Source organism: Labeo rohita, chromosome 14, assembly GCF_022985175.1.
Source record: "Labeo rohita strain BAU-BD-2019 chromosome 14, IGBB_LRoh.1.0, whole genome shotgun sequence".
NCBI classification, from domain to species: Eukaryota; Metazoa; Chordata; class Actinopteri; order Cypriniformes; family Cyprinidae; genus Labeo; species Labeo rohita.
In genome coordinates this window covers 111,712-130,780 of record NC_066882.1, presented here as the reverse complement: position 1 = coordinate 130,780, position 19,069 = coordinate 111,712, and the positions used below count along the sequence as shown (strand labels likewise).

The 19,069-nt window shown below is 39.8% G+C and overlaps 1 protein-coding gene across 1 annotated transcript; it reads right to left on the bottom strand.

Moving 5' to 3' along the window:
• Positions 1-121: 121 nt before the first annotated feature.
• stx18 (syntaxin 18) lies at positions 122-11,629 on the bottom strand. The gene is made up of 11 exons (XM_051128434.1): positions 11,414-11,629; positions 5,553-5,620; positions 3,839-3,954; positions 3,636-3,713; positions 3,233-3,299; positions 2,163-2,227; positions 1,973-2,055; positions 1,193-1,251; positions 1,000-1,069; positions 558-638; positions 122-390 (listed from the first exon to the last, which is right to left on the bottom strand). Exons 1-11 carry the CDS (start codon positions 11,582-11,584, stop codon positions 295-297), a joined length of 954 nt encoding a protein of 317 aa, XP_050984391.1. The 5' UTR covers positions 11,585-11,629; the 3' UTR covers positions 122-294.
• Between the last annotated feature and the right edge of the window lie 7,440 nt (positions 11,630-19,069).

Here is a 19,069-nt window from a genome sequence, read left to right as displayed (position 1 = left end):
AACGTTCAATTGCATTCAGTAACGATCTGAAAGAAACCACTGCAGATCAACTCACCTGTGGAACTTCAGACCGTTTACAGCTGATTGACGAGCGTCTGATCATAATCACACACACAACACATGGACTGAACTCAGAACAGTTTATTGAATATTATTTAATGTTCCACATTTAGATGATTCTTAGGGTGATAATTGTGTGCTGGAGCCACACAGACACACACACACACACACACACACACTCTGCTGTCTCTCTCTCTCACACACACACAGATGAGGTTCGGTCCAGGTCATCGTTCACCCGTCGTACCAGTCCAGAAACAGCAGTGAGAACGAACACATGACCAGGAAGAACAGAATCCAGACTCGGAAACCGGCGTTATTCTTGATCGCCTGACAAACAAACACACACATACACACACACACACACATGTGACTAATGCAGGAACACTTGTCTTATGTTATAAGTGAATGACACCAGAAGCATATTATTATTTTTTTTTTAAATGTCTGTGTCGCTCTTACATAAAAAAAATGTGACTATTCATTGGTTTTCTAACCTCTCTAATATCTTCATTTCCTTCTTTCACATTTTCTGTGGCACCGACAACCAGCTGATGAATGTTGTCGATCTCAGTTTCCTGTAACACACAAACACACATCAGTGGTGCATTTCACATTTGGTCACATTTCACCATTTTGAATTGAAAATGTATTATTGACATGATCTGTGTGTAACAAGACAAGACAAACAGAGCTGTTTTCAGCAGATTATGAATTTAATATCGGATCATGGTTTCCTGCTTTGGCCTTTCAGTAAATGATAAACTCAAATACTCAAACTCGAGTCTCTGCTGTGGTTTACTGAAATAAAAATACTATTTGCAAATAGTTCAAATGCATTACTTTACAATAAATTATGTTTTTTGGTTTGTCTTTCTTTATTTTCTTAAATTTCTCTGAATAAATGAACTCCTTGAGAAAGGAAGTGTCGTGTCTGACCTGCTGTAGGACTTTCTCAGCGAAGATTTCCTGCAGACGAGAGATTTCCACAACCTTCCCCTCAATCTGCCTGTAACACACCCAGTGACAGTGAAACCATTTACTGAATCAATATTTCACTCACATGTGTTTGTTAATCGTGTGTAATTAGTGTCGGGTCCAGGTCAGAATGATAAAAACAGCAGAATCTCACCGGACTTCATCCAGCAGACTGTTCATCTCCCCGACCAACCTCTGATTCTCCTGCTCAAACTAACACACACACACACACACAGATTAAACACACACACACACACACAGATTAAACACACACACACACACTAACTAATCAATGCATCAGTGTTAAGGCCTGTTCACACCAACAACCCTAACTACAAAAGGTAACAGTATGTGACCCTGGAGCACAAAACCAGTCTTAAGTATCACAGGTATATTTGTAGCAATAGCCAAAATGGGTTTTTCTTTTCATTAGGATATTAAGTAAAGATCATGTTCCATGAAGATATTTTGTAAATTTCCTACTGTAAATATATCAAAACTTCCTTTTTGATTAGTAATATGCATTGTTAAGAACTTCATTTGAACAACTTTAAAGGTGATTTTCTTACTATTTAGACTGACCCTTATGACTGGTTTTGTGGTCCAGGGTCTCATATTAGCGTCCGGATGATTTCGTCTGTTTCTTCTCACATCTACCGCTTTAAATTCTCAAGCTCATGAGAGCAGGATTGATTTTGATTGGGCATCATTGCTTTTATCGCTTTTATTTTTTGGAAAAAAATAGTTCTGAAATTAATTCCAATGATATTGTTTTTTTTGTGCTTTTATTGTAATAGTTGTGGGGTGGAGTCGTTATAGTCTTGTCTCGTTATAGACTAGTTATCAGTCTTGGTGTGAACAAGCGTTTACACAGCATCATGATGAAGTGTGTGTGTGTGTGTGTGTGTGTGTGTGTGTGTGTGTGTGTGTGTACCATCTGTATTTCCTCCGGTGAAAGATCATCCTCAACTCTGTTGTCCTCCCACAGATCCACATTACTGTCTGAGACTGGTTTATCTGCAACACACACACACACACATATATATATTACTAATGAGACACTGGCAGTACTACAAAAATATCTGTACAGGGTGTCAGTGTGTGTGTATTTGTGTGTGTGTCACCGTTGTTCTCCTCTCCGTCGCTCTGCTGTTTGTCGTGACTGATCTGCTCCGGTTCTAATCTGGATCTGGAAACACATCCAGTGTGAACACCAGTGTGACTTCATACCAATAATAATCACACTCAATTCACTCCTAGTAAATTGTACTGATTATTCTTGTGATTTATTTCCCAGTTCTAACATTTAAAGCTGTTTAACGGCAGAGGTTGCGTTATGTCTCATTTGATGACTGTGTGTGTGAGTTCAGGCTGTGAACTACGTTTGGGGCGTTTGATTCTGTGAATTAGACTTGATCCACTGAAGGACGGCAGATTTACTTGTAAATGAGATTTAAATTGTAATTCTGTCTGTCCCGTAACATCACCTGAGCAGCTGAAGTAAAGAAACCCCTTAAAACACATTCAGAGACGTGCATTAACCGCGAGGATGGAGAATCAACGTAAAAGCACACGCACGGTTCAGCTGAACGACAGAGTTTGTTCTCTGAATGTACGAAGGAAACCGTCTGCTGATATATAATCCACAACAACATCATCGACAACACTGAAATAAGACGCGAATGCACATTACTCCTGTGTTTTCTTACATAAATACACAGACTGTAGCATTTTAATTAAAATAAAGTTAAAGACCTTCACTTCAAATGTTCAGTAAAATGAATGCAGCGATTAGGAATAATGCACTGATCTCCAGAGCAAAGACGACCATTTTTAATATGCAGTGAGGAAAATTTAGTTCATGATTACTTGGAAAAGTGGATGATAATTTGTTTAAAACTGCTGTGTATTTAAAGTATCACTAACACTGCAGTACAGTTGTGTAAACATTAACAGTTCATAATAAACGCAAATCAACAATTCTTCTAAAGCATTTTTAAATCTCAGCTTATGTACATGTCCACACCTACACCACCTGATTTATAATGAAATGAAGTGATCTATACAACATGATGATGAAAGTAACAAACCCTAAATCACAACACTTCATCGAGAATGTAACACACATTAGAGGGAGTAACAGAAGCAACGATACGATGACGTGTGTTTATTCACATGTGCGTCTTATACTTACAGCCTCTTTTTGTCCACGACTCTCTTCACGCGTACAGCTCTCTGTTCAGAATACAGCTTACACACGCCTGCACACACACAATATGAGTCAATGTGTGTTCACCTTACTGTGTGTGTGTGTGTCAGAGTGTTTACATATAGACCATTTCGCTAGATGTAAACATACTGGTCCCGATACACTTCCTGTTTCTTTTTTTCTTTTTACTTTACACAAACATCACAAAAAAATACAACCAACATAACATTTGACTGGATGAAAATGTTACATTAGCACCTTTAAGATGTATTTGTATATGTGAAATAAAAAAATAAAAAACAAAAAAACAGGAAGCGCTTCTGGACCAGTGTTGTTTACATCTAGTGAAATGGTCTATAGATGTGTGTGAGTGTTCGTGTGTTTGTACCTTTGAGATACGCCTCGATCAGATCCAGCACTGCTGCACGATGATCCTTCACCTGTGCTGAGACCACCTGTTTGCCCACTACAGAACACACACACACACACACACATGCACTGAAACAGACTGTACCGTATAAAGTGCAGAAACAAATGAACATGAGTCATGACTTATATAATGAAATGAAATCTTTAGACACATTCACATACTCTCAGATCGCAGCTGGCTGATGGCGTCTGCACACGTCCTCATGAAGATCTGCGCATCCTGGTCAATTTGATCTCTCTCACTGTCCGTCATACGGGACACATCCGAACACATCACACTGTGAACACACACACACACGCACGTTTGTTTTTGTGAATTGCGGGGACTTTCCATAGACTTCTATAGATTTTATACTGACTAAACGATATAGTCTATCCCCAACCCAACCCCTTACACAAAACTTTCAGCATTTTCACTTTCACACAAAAATATAAAAGATATAAAAACCAAACACACACACACAGGACACTCAGATTTGAACTGAAACCTTCAAAATTATTACAGTGACGTGCAATAAGCACAAATCCTGCTGTGAGATTCAGTGCGATCGAAACACACGTGTCGAGATCCGTGACAGATAAACGGATAATGTTCAATTAACAAAACCCAAGATACTGTGATAAAAGTTGGTCATCAGCAGAGCTGAGTAGTAACTGATCACATGTAATCTGGATTATGTAATCAGATTCCAAAAATGAACTACTTGTAACTACAGCAAATTACATTTTAAAATACTCGTAATCAGACCAGTTACTTTTTTATTGATTACATGATTACATATTATTCACACAACAGCAATAAATGATTCATCATTTATTGATTCTCTCTAATTCCTCTTATGTTTTAAAATGTTCCTTTCTAAAATAGTCTAGCGCTTGTATACACTCAGAAAGTCCAGTTTTGTGGACGTTCACACATAGACCAGTTATTAGTCAGGTGACGACAGCATTTGATCAGTGGATTTACAAAAATCATTTCAGGTTTAAGAAGTGTTTTAACATTGCATCAACTACTGATGAACACATTTGTTTTTATATCAAATGATCAATCAGTCGGTCATTTAACCATGTATTATTATGTATTACTGAAAGGCTTTTGTCTTTCAAATGTATTAAAGTGCACAAATTCTTGCTATTTCTTACTTGCAGACCTTCTCAAACTTTTTGTCATCTAAACCTCTTTCACCTAATGCATCTCTTCAGCAATTCTGTAAAAGACAATCTCTCCCTTTGCACTGAACTTGAGCGTCGTGACTGCAGATGTTGTTTGTGCTCAAACAGCAACATTTCACACTAACTAAAGTTATAAAAGTGAAAGCATAATCTATAACCCCTTTAATTACCCCTGGGATTTTAAAATAAATGTTTTAATAATTAAGTATCACATTTGCATGTTTACGGTTCTCTGACATCAGTTAATGGTCAACTGACATGCACAAATAAAATATTTCATCTTTTTTAATACGTGTATTATTTTGATTGTTATTTTAAAATGATTTATTCTAATTTTATGATTTAATTACTTGTTAGTCTTTCATTAAACTTACAAACCCCCTGCAGTTTCTTTACAGACCCCACTTTGGGAAACCTTGATTAATGCACTTCATGTTGTTCATTACAATGAAAGGAAAATAGTTTCTCCCTCATTGTATTTTTACATCATTGTGGTACAAGATTATTATTCTGTTTAAATCAGTGATAAACGAGTTAGGTCAAAAGTAATCTAGAAGTGATTATATTACCTAAAATGTGTAATGTAATGGATTACGTTACTAACTACAATTTTTCTCATGTAATTTGGAATCTGTAACGGGTTACTATCTGTCAGTAATCCACCCAGCGCTGGTCATCAGTCGATCAGACGCCACTGACTGACCTGCCGGCGTTCACATAGTCCTTCCTGTGCTGCAGCAGAAAGTCCTTCAGCTTTGAGATGTTTGAGATCTACAGAAACAAGAGCAGAAACATCAGATACACACACATCTGAACACACACTGTGTGTTTGAAAGACACTGAGTCAATATTAACTCAAGAAACAACAGAAACACACACTCACAGTGAGAGTGACAGATGGAGCTGTGAACTGTTTTGCTAACGTTACTGAAATGTTTCTGCCGCTTTAATGACCACAATTATGTAATTGCTGCAGTTGTAGAATTTGACCTGAACAGAATCACTTAATAGTGACTCACACACACACACACACACGCTCATCACATCAGTGGAGGTCTAATCCTGGCGGCTGGAATAACATTATCAGACAGGTCAGAGGTCAGAGGTCGACTGCTGTTCATGAAGAAATCAAACGTTCCCAGCAGCAGCTCTGAGTCTGTGATTCGTCTGAACGTCTGACAGCAAAAGCAGACCAAAACAAAACACCTCACGATCACACGACACAGATTCTGTTCTTGGTGCATCACACTGTTTGTAAAAAACAAACATTTTTATTTACAATACAAATGTAACACACGGTACATCCAGAGATGTGTGGAAACAATCCTAATGAATGTGTTTGATGATTTGAATCAGTGGCTCAGAGTCGCTCACATCTGTATGAACATCTGTGTGTGTCAATCTGCAGTTTTCTCTCCTCGCCAGCAGAGGGCAGCAGTGACCCGCCATCGTGCGTGTGTGTGTGTGTGTGTGTGTGTGTTTCCCACAGTGATCCTGGAGGCCTTGCAGGAGGGCAGAGAGATCAATTGCTCTGGTAATTTAAGACCCTAAAGAGCAAGTAATACCTAAACAATGAGTCCGGCGCGAGTGTGTGTGTGTGTGTGTGTGTGTGTGTGTGTGTGTCGGGGCTAAAGGAGACAGTCTGCCTGGCTGCATTTAATCTCATCATCAGAGACCCTCCGTTTACCTCACACACACACACACACACACACACACACACACACGGAGCGAGAGTAAAGGTGGATTCTGTGAAGTCACGCGTCCGTTCACTTTCCCTCTGACCGCGTTGCCATGGAGACCCGATAGCGATCACCGGTGACAGGGTTTGGGTCAGTTCGGGGGTTTTGTCGCCGGGTCAGTTTCCACTCGAGGGAGGATTCGGTACAATACTCTCTTTATGAGTCCGACAAACGCTTTATGATGTTCCACTTTATTGGGCTTTAGAAAGCGAAGGATTAAAGGTGACTAGTTTAGCACGGAGTACTTAAACCGGAGCGAACACAAATCACAACGACTGAAAAACCGATCTGAACCAGCTCCTCTGGGTAATTTATGAACCCGCGGCCACGAATGACTCACTCGTTTGTTCATCTTAAAAACAAGCGAAGTAAAACAGGCCTAAATGTGTTTACAGTTCACTCATGGAACGAGTTTGGCCTGAAAGGTCAAAGAGTGTGTGTTAAATTTGCTGAGCTGATTAAAGTGATTCACTGTTTACAAAAGATTCATTCAGGAAATCCAGCGCGCGCTGATTGAAGCGAACGACGCCAATTCAGCGGCTCCGAACGTCACGATGGCGGCGGAACAAACATCCGGCGGGAATTTCACCTGAGCGCGCGTCACTGCAGACGGCGGTAAATCAAATTTAGCAGTTTGTTCTCCACAACTAAATAAACTCACATGAAGGCTTGAATCCGAGACGTTTATCGTGAAGAAATAAAGAACGACGCTCGAACAGGAGCTCTGACTCAATCCAGCGAGGTTTACTAGCGATCACCAAACAAAATCCTCAACGTCACCACATGCGTAATTAACTCAAATTAATCATCACATTGATAAATATTACACAGCTACTACAAATATATACAACCATATACAGCTGATCTCGGCTGCTGGATCGTTTATATAATTGCAAACAACTAAACACACACACAGCTAAAAACTCATTTTACACAGCAAGAGTTATTATAGTTAACTAAAACGTTAAAACGATTAAAAATATATATAAATACAAATTAAAATAAACTACAGAGAGGGAGAGTTTTTTTTTTCTTCCATTTTCATTACATCACCGTCTCACCAGTGGATCCTATGCAGTGAATGGGTGCCGTCAGAAGCTGATAAAAACGTCACAAGTAATCCACACCACTCCAGTCCATCAGTCAACATCTTGAAAAGACAAAAGCTGAAACAAATCCATCATCAAGACGTTTTTAACTAAATCCGAGTCCATAATCCATAATAACGCTTCCTCTGGTGAACAAGTGAGAAATCTGCACAGATCAAGCAGTGTTTAAACAGCTCTTAACAAATATGTGGCTGGATTTTGACGTGAGAGACAACAGGAGATGGACTTTTTCACTGGAGGAAGCGTTATTATGGATTACGGACTCGTATTTTAGCTAAAAACGTCTTGAATTTGTTTCAACTTTTTTAATCACTAGTAACCCATAGCCCTCCCATGAACACTCATCTTGAAGGGCCGGAGGGTTAGGACATTTTCTTTTAGCAAACTGTCATGTTTGGCTGAACTATTCCTTCAAAGTTCTGGAGGTGAATCTGAAGTGTCAAACACGTCAGTAACACGGTGAATCTGGCGCCTTTGCTTTTGATCGTTGAGAATGCAGCGTGAGGAGCCGTCAGAGAAACAGCAAACCGTTTATATTTCATAACATCATTCTGTTGGAGTCGTTCTGGCGTATCTGCAGTCACATCAGATCCTCAAACGCGTCTTGTCTGCATCATCAGATGAACGCGTCCGTCCAGAGGTAGAGGAATCTCATGCGCTTCAGGCGACCGATTCTGTTTCCATCTGTCCATCAAGAGCTGGAGAACAGTCAGGCGCGTTTGACGTTGTTTATTTTCCTTCCCCGTTCGTATCTGTCCCGCGAAGCGTCGGCGGCGGCAGAAAAGCCGCGCGGCTCCTGAACATCTGCTGGGCATTACGACCCGCGACTGCTGGACTAATTTAATATTTACTCTGTTTTGATCTTCCACCTCTAATCACTGGCCGTCCGGGATCGGCTTTCTAAGAGAAACTGTTAGAAACATGAATGAAAATGTTATTGCAGCATGTTTACGGAATCAAAGCGGAGCGGGACGCCAAACACTGAACTTTATGTCAGAAACACAAGATCGGATCACAGCGCCGTAGCCGCGGCCCTCGGCAAACAACGCGGCTCCTGCTGGAGCCAAAGAACTACGAGTATCCAGAAACCCTTCAACTTCAGGGGCGAGTATTTACAAGAAAACAAAACAAACAATCAGCGCTGAAGGAACCGCAGCACGCTCAGCTCCGGCGATTCACCGTCTGTACGCCAGCCGCGAGAAACACATACGGTTACGCGTGCAGCGATCGCTCATTTTCTCATGTTTAAAGCAACATTTCACTCAAAAATGATCAATCTGTCACGATTATGAAATAACCGGATTGCTTGTAATAAAGATTTAAATAAAAAAGAAAAGGCAGTAGAACTTTCCCCGATCAGGCCCCAAATAAGTGTCTAAAATCCTGATTGGAGTATCTCTACAAATAATTCTACGTGATTACTAGAAGGTTTTTAAAAGATCGGTATCGGCAGATACAGCTTCCTGTGATCGGCCTCAAAAATCCTGATTGGAGCACCCCTAATAAATAAATATATATATAGAAAGCTGTAAATGATTACCTAACGCAATAAAACAAATCGAAAACAAAAACTCTTTCATTATGTAATCCGCAAAGACGCATTTCTTTCAGAAGGCGCGTCCAAAGAAGAGATTGCAAGTCAGGATCTTTTCGACACTGACTCAGAAAACACTAGCTTATTAATACATAATTCAAATATCTCCTTACTATTTCCCCCCCGACACATTCATTGCAATTACTTTTGCCGGTGCTTTGTGGCAAATTTCAGCATATGGCTTGCACTTGAACGTGGATCTCTTTCAGCTGCGCTGAGACACTAAACACCGTCCGAGTCTCGAAAGTGAAAGTGAAGTCTCGCGTTGTTTCCACCAGCGCTGCGATTTTTTCATCACCATAATTGATGTCTAAAATATAAAAATAAGGAGAAGCCTAAAACAGGCCCGATGTCCGGCCCACGTCTGAACTGTGACGTGAAAGTTGGCCCAAATAGACACGATAGCAGAAAATACTGTACGCGCACAGCAAATTCACTGTTCACGATTCTCAAACTATTAGGAGAAAAATCTAAATACTGAAGTGGGGGTTTGAATGTGTCTCTGAAGGTAACTCTGGTTTTCAGAAATGTTATTTTGTCCCTAATCACAACCCTTTGTAACAGCTTAATGAACAATGTGCATAAACAAAAGATTAATCGCCATAACCGTCAATGCCCTAAACCAGACAACTAATCGACGTACTCGCAATTATTTCTTACACAATATCATAATCGTGACAGCCCTAAATCTGTCATCATTCACTCACATTATTCCAAACCTGTTTGACTTTCTTCTGCTGATCACCAGAAAAACATCCTGGACCCCACTGACTTTCATTTTATGTGTGAAAACACAATGAGACATTTCTCAAAATATCTTCATCGCTGATGAAAGGAAGTCATACAGGTTTGCACCTGACAGAATGATGATTTTTAAGTGATGGATCCCTTTAATAAAGACACTTTTAATTTTATTAAACATTTGTCAGTTAAATATTCCTGACAAAATCATTCCTCATGTAGGAAATCAGAGCGTCTGACCAACCTGGATTACAGATTAATAATAATACAATTATAAAAACGATCTGGTTGCCATTTTCTTTTCTACACTGCAGTGGACTGTTTTTTCCTAAGTCAATTTGTAGTGAAGTAGTGAATAATGAGTAACTGAATATTCTAAATATAAAGTTTTTTCTTTAAAAAAATCTTCAGCTGTTAAAACATGAAAATTACAAAAGCAATTTCACTTGATACAGAGTTTGTGTAGCGTTAAACGAAGAAGAAATCAGACCAAAAAATAAATAAATAAAATAAACAACAACACATGCGAGTATCGGCCTGACTACATTCACACAAATCTGACACGTGACCCAAATCACACTGAATCTGCTCATTTTTCATCTGCATATGTGCAGACACATCAGATACATGCATGTATGTGACTCTTTATCAATCTTAGTTGATGTTTCTCAGTCATCATAACTGTACACTTGATTTAATCAGATAACTGATGCACTACACTATATGCAATATACAGAATGTGTCAATATATTTGTTTACATAAATAATTACTTATTTGCATTAGTTCGCAACTGTGACATCTGAACAATGACAACAGAAGCTCAACTGGTGATTTTAACGCAACGACTGAAGACTCTAAGACAGGGGTGCTCAATCCTGGTCCTGGAGATCGACTTTCCTGCAGAGTTCAGCTTTAACCCTGACCAAACACACCTGAACCAGCTAATTAGGATCTCAAGGAGCACTTGATAATTACAGACAGGTGTGTTTGATTAGGGTTGGAACTAAACTCTGCAGGAAAGTCGATCTCCAGGAACAGGGTTGGGCACTGCTCTAAGAGCTGCTAATGTCAAATCATAAAGTACACACTAGCTCCGTGGAAAAATAAGCAATGTAATAAAACTCTTTTTTTTTTTTTATCAAATGAAAGATATTATGAAACTGGCTGATGTAACAACTTTCCAACTAAACTGTGGTAATATAATTTTAGCTGATTTCGTGTTTTACATTAATGACCCGCAACTGTTATACCAAGAGTCATCCATACATTCTGAAAAAGTTCAAATCGCAACATAACGCTGGAATGTTTCTGCTGATTTGCTATAATAACACGCTCTGACGCATCATCGTGTTACATTGTATCAGTGTCTCTCTCTCTCACCACTTCTCTCGCTCTCCCGCTGAAACTGTCTCGGTCTCTCGCTCTCGCTCTCGGTCTCTTCGCTCCGCCGGTTTCGTCTCTGTTGGATGAATCGATCAGTCCGAGCGCTTTATTCCGCGTTTTCACCGTTTTCACGCTCGCTTTGAATAATAATGTGATATCGGCAGCCATGACTGACACGTCGCCGCTCTGACGTCACCCACCGGCGACACGCGCGCAAAGAACGGAAGCGCGTATTGCCATGGATACGCAACAGCCGTAAACTCCGCCGGGTTCCGGAGCAGTATACCAGCACAGCAATGCTCTTTCTGAAAAGAAGCAGGCGAAGTACGTTATCTGTCCCGCGTCAACACATCTCGAGCTTTAATCTCGGGTCTTAAAAAGGAATTTAAAAGCATTCACAAATTAAGTCCTCTTACGTTCATAAAGTCACGGTATTAGAAGTTGCATGCCCTGCATTAAAAAAAAGAATATCTTCCTCAGTATTGTTGTCTTGTTTCCTAGTATAAACTGTGATTGTTTAAAATAAAGACACAAATAAGTGAGTTTAATTTTTTCTGACGCTGCTGGCAGATATTTGTTCTTGTTTTAAAAAAATAGATTTATTATTTTATGTAATTTTACTTAAGTAAATGTATCTTGATTTAAGAATCTTTCAGATCTCTAAGACATTTGCACTGGAAAACAAGACAAACATGCTGAAGAAAAACACGACGTTCTGCAGCGTGATTTCCATATTCTACTCTGTGAGCAGAGATACTCAAGACATCTCTTGTAAAATAAATATAAAAGTGGATAATGGATTTTTTATTTTATATATTTTAAGCATTGCTAATACAAGACATTTACATTTAGAGAGCATACTGACATATTGTGTTCCGTTCAATTTATTACTTTTATTACCTATGCATTTTCTACTGGGTCTTAAAAAGTCGTAAATTTACCTTCATAAAACCTGCAGAAACCCTGATCTGGTGGATTCGGTGATGCTCAGCTGTAACGTGTTTCTTTGTAAATGCAATCTAATCGTGGAAATTAATGAAACTTCACTGGACAGGAGGTGTGGGAACCCTGGAGGATGAGAATTAAAGTTTTGCATACACATATACAGCTCAGCAATTCCTGGAAGTAAAGTTTATGTAAAGTAAAGTTGCGCTTCACATTTCTCTTCCAGACCAGGTTGAGTTCAGGAGCGAGTGTGTTTCCTCTTTCTGTGCTGCCGAATCCTGACAGAGACCGACTGCCTTCCCACTGGTTGTGTCTCATAAAATAGTGTTTTGTTCTGTGTGTGTGTGTTTTATTCTTTGTCCTCGTACACACCCTCATGCTCTGAGACTTTTGTGTTTCTGCTGTGTAAAAAAAAGTCTCAATTTAGTGTGTGTTTACGTAAGAACAGGAAAAAGACACTGGGACCTTCTTTAAGATATAATGGAGATAATGAGCAAAAATGAGGCTGAAAATGAGAACTGAAGGCATAAAGAGCTCAGTGATGTTGAGCTGTGTTTGTCAGCTGATGCTGTGGATCTGTAATTTTTAAAAATGTTACTGTCACACTGAAGCAGTCAAGAGAAAGGAAATGTGAGTAAACATGACAGTGTATTAAAGACCAATTATTGCAGATTACTAATTACTCACAGCCCGACTGACAACAGAGCGTTTAAAACGCCGAAGATCGAGTTCCTTAATAAACCCGTTTTCACTGAGATCTGTGACGCGATTTAACACCAACAAACATCATGTGGTCCATCAAAACACGCGAACGCGCTCGGCTGAAACCCGCCAGTCGCGACGCTCTTCAGAAAATGGCAACGCAGATTACCCCTCCAATGAAACCGGATCTGAGCTCTAATTAAGCCGTACAGAAAATGCCATTTTATTTTTTGCATGGTTTCCTCTGGCATTCCTGTATAATGTGGCATTGGGCCTTTGATGTCGAGCGCGCCTCTAAATTACGCCTTTCATTGCGCGCGCGCGCTCCCGCGTCAGCGTCATTCTCAATAATCACAGACGCTCGAACCGACGTGAAGACTCCGACAGAGACTCTCAGCGACGCCTTCAGCGCTCTCGAATCAGCTCTCCGTGCTGTCAGCGCTCATTTGCTGCTTCCACATCAAATCCGGAGCGATTTCAGCCGTTCACACACTCGCGCTCCGAGACTGAACGGTCGCAGTTCGTCCGGTGAAGATCAGCGCGCACAGCATGACGCGTTCTCCCGTGATCAAGAAGTTAGTGAAGTGACTAATCAGAACTTTATTTACAGGTACAAACTGCAAAAATTCAAAATTCATCTGCCAGCTTCATGATGATCTTAAAACACTCTTACAGTAAACGAGGAACACCTCGAGTAACAAATGTAGGTTTTAGAAACATTGTGGGAACTTTGTTTTTGAAATGTTTCTAAAAATGAAATGAAACCGGGCATTTTCTTGCCAGGGTCGTAACGTTATTTAAAGGTTACAAAAGCATTCCTTACGATGTTCTACCAACTTTTTCCACCCAAAATATAATAGCCTATTATTTGAACGTTTGGTTTCAGTATTCTAAGAATTAGTATTTAACAAAAAAATCAGATTTCAAAATGTTTCTTGGAATGTTCATCAAGTACAAATAACATCATAAGGATGTTTATAATCAAGGATGTATATCAGATATAATACAATTAAAAGAACATTACATAAACATTACTTTAGGCATGTTTTGTTCTAAAATTTATATCCACCTTTTTCCTGAGTAACTGATGAGCGGCCCCATCAGAGACTCGTCAGTCTCCATAGAAATCCATGGAAAAACGAGGTAAAAATATACTTTTTCTTCATAACTAAATATAAAAATGTGCACAGGCTTAACATTATATATTCGGCTCGGAAAATACTAAAATTACCAGAGACCGGAAATGTAAAGCACCGCTGCAGTTGGGCGAGACAGAAAAAGGTGGATAACTTCTGAAATTGTTGTGAGAGTTGTGAAAATGTTGATGATGCCATTACCTCAATATCTGCAAGGACATATTAAGAAATTCATACATACAGCTGGAGCCCAATAGCATTTAAAAAAAAAACAGTGACACTCAGCAAACGCTAAACACACCGAACAGAAAGAGATGTGATCTCGTGTTTGTCTTGCTGTTAAACTGGAGAAATGTTTGAATTTGTTCATAATCTGTTTCTCATAAAGTCTGTATTCATCTGAAGGTGAAATGAGCATCAGTTCAACTCTTACAGTCATTCAGATGTTGGCAGCAGCGCTGGATTGCAATGAAGTGATCACACAGGAGACAGAAAAACACCAGAAACCTTTTATAAAAATCAGCAAATCCAAAACAGAATCAGTGTTTTTACAATAAAATTAAATAAACAAAGAGGAGTGAGAGCATTTGAACTCATAAACTTGATTCTCACGAGACACGCAATCAAATCGCTCTTACGCTCGACACGACTTTAAATCAAACCTCATGATGTTCCACAGAAACTCAGTGAACGTCTGTGTGTTTCTGGTCTCATGAGCCGCATTTGCTTCTCAAACCCCTCACGCTCGCATCAGTCCGAACCTTTCAATGTAAGTCATACTGGAACGACACGAGCAAATGAAGACAGAACGATTATTATCAGCTCAACGATCCCTTTAACTTTAATTATTGTGCTGTGAAACAGTAACATTGGTACAAACCTTTATAAAGGTTATATAAATATTAGAACAAAAAGTTCCTAAAGTAATGCTTACAACTTTATTGATATTTAATGTTCTCAGAATGTTAACACGCTGTCCTTGATGAACATTCTAAGAAATATTGTTGATAACCTTTAAAAACTGGACATTTTTACATTCTTAGAATATTAAAAATAAACATTCAAATAATGTTACATTTTTGGGTCAAATAAAGTTAACCCTAACCAGGACATTTTAATATTTTCAAAAAAAAAAAGTTTTCACAACATTTTTGTAAACTAAATTTGTTACCTGAGAAACGTGCTTTCAATCAGGTCCAGGTGACGTTATCCTGCTCAGTTACACGCTGTAATTCATTAGTTCTGCTAAATACGACCAGATTTCAGCCATCGGCATAGAGCACCCTGAAGGAGAACAAGCAGACAGAGAGGTTTTTTTTTTTTTTTTTTTAAAGGTGACAAGAACCGAAATAACTAACACACACACACACACTCACACACACGTTTGTTTTTGTGAATTGTGGGGACTTTCCATAGACTTCTATAGTTTTTATACTGACTAAACAATATTGTCTATCCCCTAACCCAACCCTAACCCTAAACCTAGCCCTCACAGAAAACATGTTTGCATCGTTACACTTTCAGATAAACACCTTCTTTAATCATTTTTTAACATTGTGGGGACCGCAGGCCGGTCCCCACAATGTCAAAAATTTCAGGTTTTACTATCCTTGTGGGGACATTTGGTCCCCACAATGTAGCAAAAACAAGTACACACACACACACACGCACGTGCATGCTCTCTCTCTCTCTCTCACACACACTCATGATTGCACATATAATCAAAGCTGGTCTTGGCGTCTGTATTTTGAGAAGAGTAACTTCACTGAAGAATGAGGCTGAAAGCAGAGCTGATGTTTCGCCCGCCGCTCGCGTCCCTCCGGCTTATTGAATTACCTAAATGAGCACTGACGAGCGCGTTTGAACTTCACAGCCTCTGCGGCGCTTTCATCCCTGAAAATCAACAGAAAATAAACAAACAAGGAAAAATACAACATGTAGTCGGCCAGAGAAACACACAATTCCCTGCAGCTCATAAACGTCAGCGCTGCATAAATCAAACTTTATCAAAACCACACAGAGATGTGGTAGCTATGGTTACAGCGGCCCTCAGCAACCAACTCCCTTCGCAACAGCACACGTACGATGTATCAGATAAGGTGACCCGCCCCTCCGGTCGGACACGCCCCCTCTGACTCCGGCTCGTCAGGGGCCTCTGGGAACCGAACAATCCCATGATCGTAATTCATCAAGCACACGCAGAATTCATCATGTTCAGAGCAGCTTCTGTGTGTCTGAGCCTGAGTTTACATTCATCTCAAATCACTTCATCCTTCAAACATGAACTGACCTCGAGCGACCGCTTGGAGTTAATGTAGCGTTTTATCTCTTGTAACTCGAGCGTGTCAAAGGGAGCAGCGGAGACTGATCTTAAAAATGTCCAAACTAAATAAATAAGTCATTTCTAACTGCTGGATTTTGTCTCAATAGACTCGAAGCTCAGCGCTGATGAGGCTGAAATTACAGGCGGTTTCCGCAGGAAGGAAAACACCATCACATCATATCAGAGAACCACACCGTACTGCCCACGAGACACGTCTCAACACAAACACGACACAAAAACACTCGCTCACGATAAACCGAACCTGAGAGTCAAGCACAGCGAGACGCAGGTTTGAGTCCGGCCTCCCACATCTCTGTGTGTTTGTGGAGCTGATGGAGGCTGATGCTCATGATGCTGTGGATTCTGGGAGGAAAACAACGAGAGAGGGACTCAAACGAGCTGTTTAGTAGAAACTCTCTGCCGCATGTTTACATTACGGGTGGAGAAAGCAATAAATATGGCATATCCAGCCAACAGGAAACGTTCTCAAAACCACCTGGCGGGGTTCTCTCAATGAACAAGCGTTCTTTCAGTAACGTCAATAGAATCTTCATTCTTCTCTGGTCTTTAATAATGTTCTCAAAGCGTTAGCACAAAAACATTATTATACATTACTCAGAGAGCATTGTTTTCCACAGAACATTTGTTCATGGACTGAATCTAACATTGTTTTAAATGTTATTACTTGTTTCAGAAAACATGTATAAGTAACAGTACCATAATGTTTGCAAAATGATTAAATGGAAGGTTCCCTTAACATTTAACCAAGGAAACACGAGGGCGAACAGAGTCCGAAACGACAAGGCAAAGGGTTGAATCCAGGTCAGGCTGAAGGCAGACAAGACGATATAACCAGGCTAGAAAACAAGACTAGAACAAACTAACTAGAAACACAACTGAACTAGACTAAGGATGAACAAGGCGGCTTCGTACAGCTTCTGACACAAAGAGAGTGCTAAACGCAATGCATTACTCAGCCATAGGAAAGGGAATTCCAAGGCTTATATAGTGTATCTGATTGGATGCAGCTGTGTGTGTGTAATCAGCGCAATGGATGGCGGGAAGCGTAGTCCTGGGTGTGCTGCAACAGTTTGTGTAATGTGAATGTCAGTGGAATGAGAGGGCAACATCTGGTGGTGAGCGGACCAGATTCGTGACAAAACTTTTCAATAATTTAACGAAACCTAGTTTTGGTACCGTATGGCACACACTGCTGTGCTCAGTCGTAAACACTTGTAACATTTCTACCTTTCTAATGGTACAGTCTGGGTTTGATTAAAAAAAAAAAACCTTGTTCTACTCTTTTCCTATTCTTCCCTTTCTAGCTTGTACGTATCTGAACAATGCCTGTTATATGGTATTATAAGCACTTCCTATGTGGTTTTGCCTCTTTAGGATAAATCGCTTGATGTATTTCCCACTTGTAAGCTGCTTTGGATAAAAGTGCCTGCTAAATGAATAAATATAAAGCTTTCTTTCTTTTTTTTTAAGATACTGTTAAAGAACATGAATATATTGACCAAACACAACACACAAGACAAGCACTGCACCTGATGAAACTATTTATTTCTCACTATATTGTAAAATCCTTCAGTGCATCATTGCAATTAGGCTAAACATATTCTAAATAAAATACAGTGTACAAACTTTTGTAGAGACGAAAAAACCACCTCTTCATGTATGGCCACGTCGGCCACATTACAGCCGATGTCCTTCCCCGCAAGACAGCAAGGGAAGAATCTTCTCGAATGGCAGCTCCATCCTGGCCCAGTCTCTGCTTCTATTAGGTCACACAGGCCTCCTCCATAGCTTGAATGAGGGGTAAAACATAGGGTCAGAGATCATAAACCTAAAAAAAGGGAAAAGGGAAAGGAACTGGAATAATAGAACCAGTTTCTGGCTGCATTAGTCCAATACCTAGCCTGTCCAAAAATGTGAGTATGTGTTCCGTGTTGTAAGGACCTATTTTGGCAAGCCCATAGGAGCCCATTCTGCGTGACTGCAGCATATATTATGATGTTACCACCACGTTGGCCCGGGACATTCAAAATAACTGTAGCCAAAGATGTTTCTTCATCTTCCTCTTACTGCAACACTGCCTTTCATTTTTGTTGAAGACAAAACTTCACCTCTTGCCTTTTTATAGTGCTTACACCTTGATTGCTGAGTTTACAGCTAAGCACCTAAGTGTCTGCACACCTGATGCCGTGTTTGGTCAATTGCTTCATGTGTGTAGTATTCTTATAGTAGTCTTAAAATGGAAAAAAGTGCCATCATGTTATATTTCTGTGTCTAATGTAGAGAAGTGTGTTTAGTGTCTTGTAAAACAATGTGTGTAGTGTTTTGCAGAAAATGCTTATAGTTGTGTAGATCTGGGCTGAGGAACCTCCAGTAAATCAGTCTGATTGAAACCTGTGCTGTAGGTCTTAAATAGCTGGTTGAATAGCAAAATAGTAGCTATGCAAATCTGGCTACAAATCTCACTTGGATTCAAAAATGCCTTGTGCACATGCGCAGTACTGTAATGTGTATGATCGAGAGTCTTCT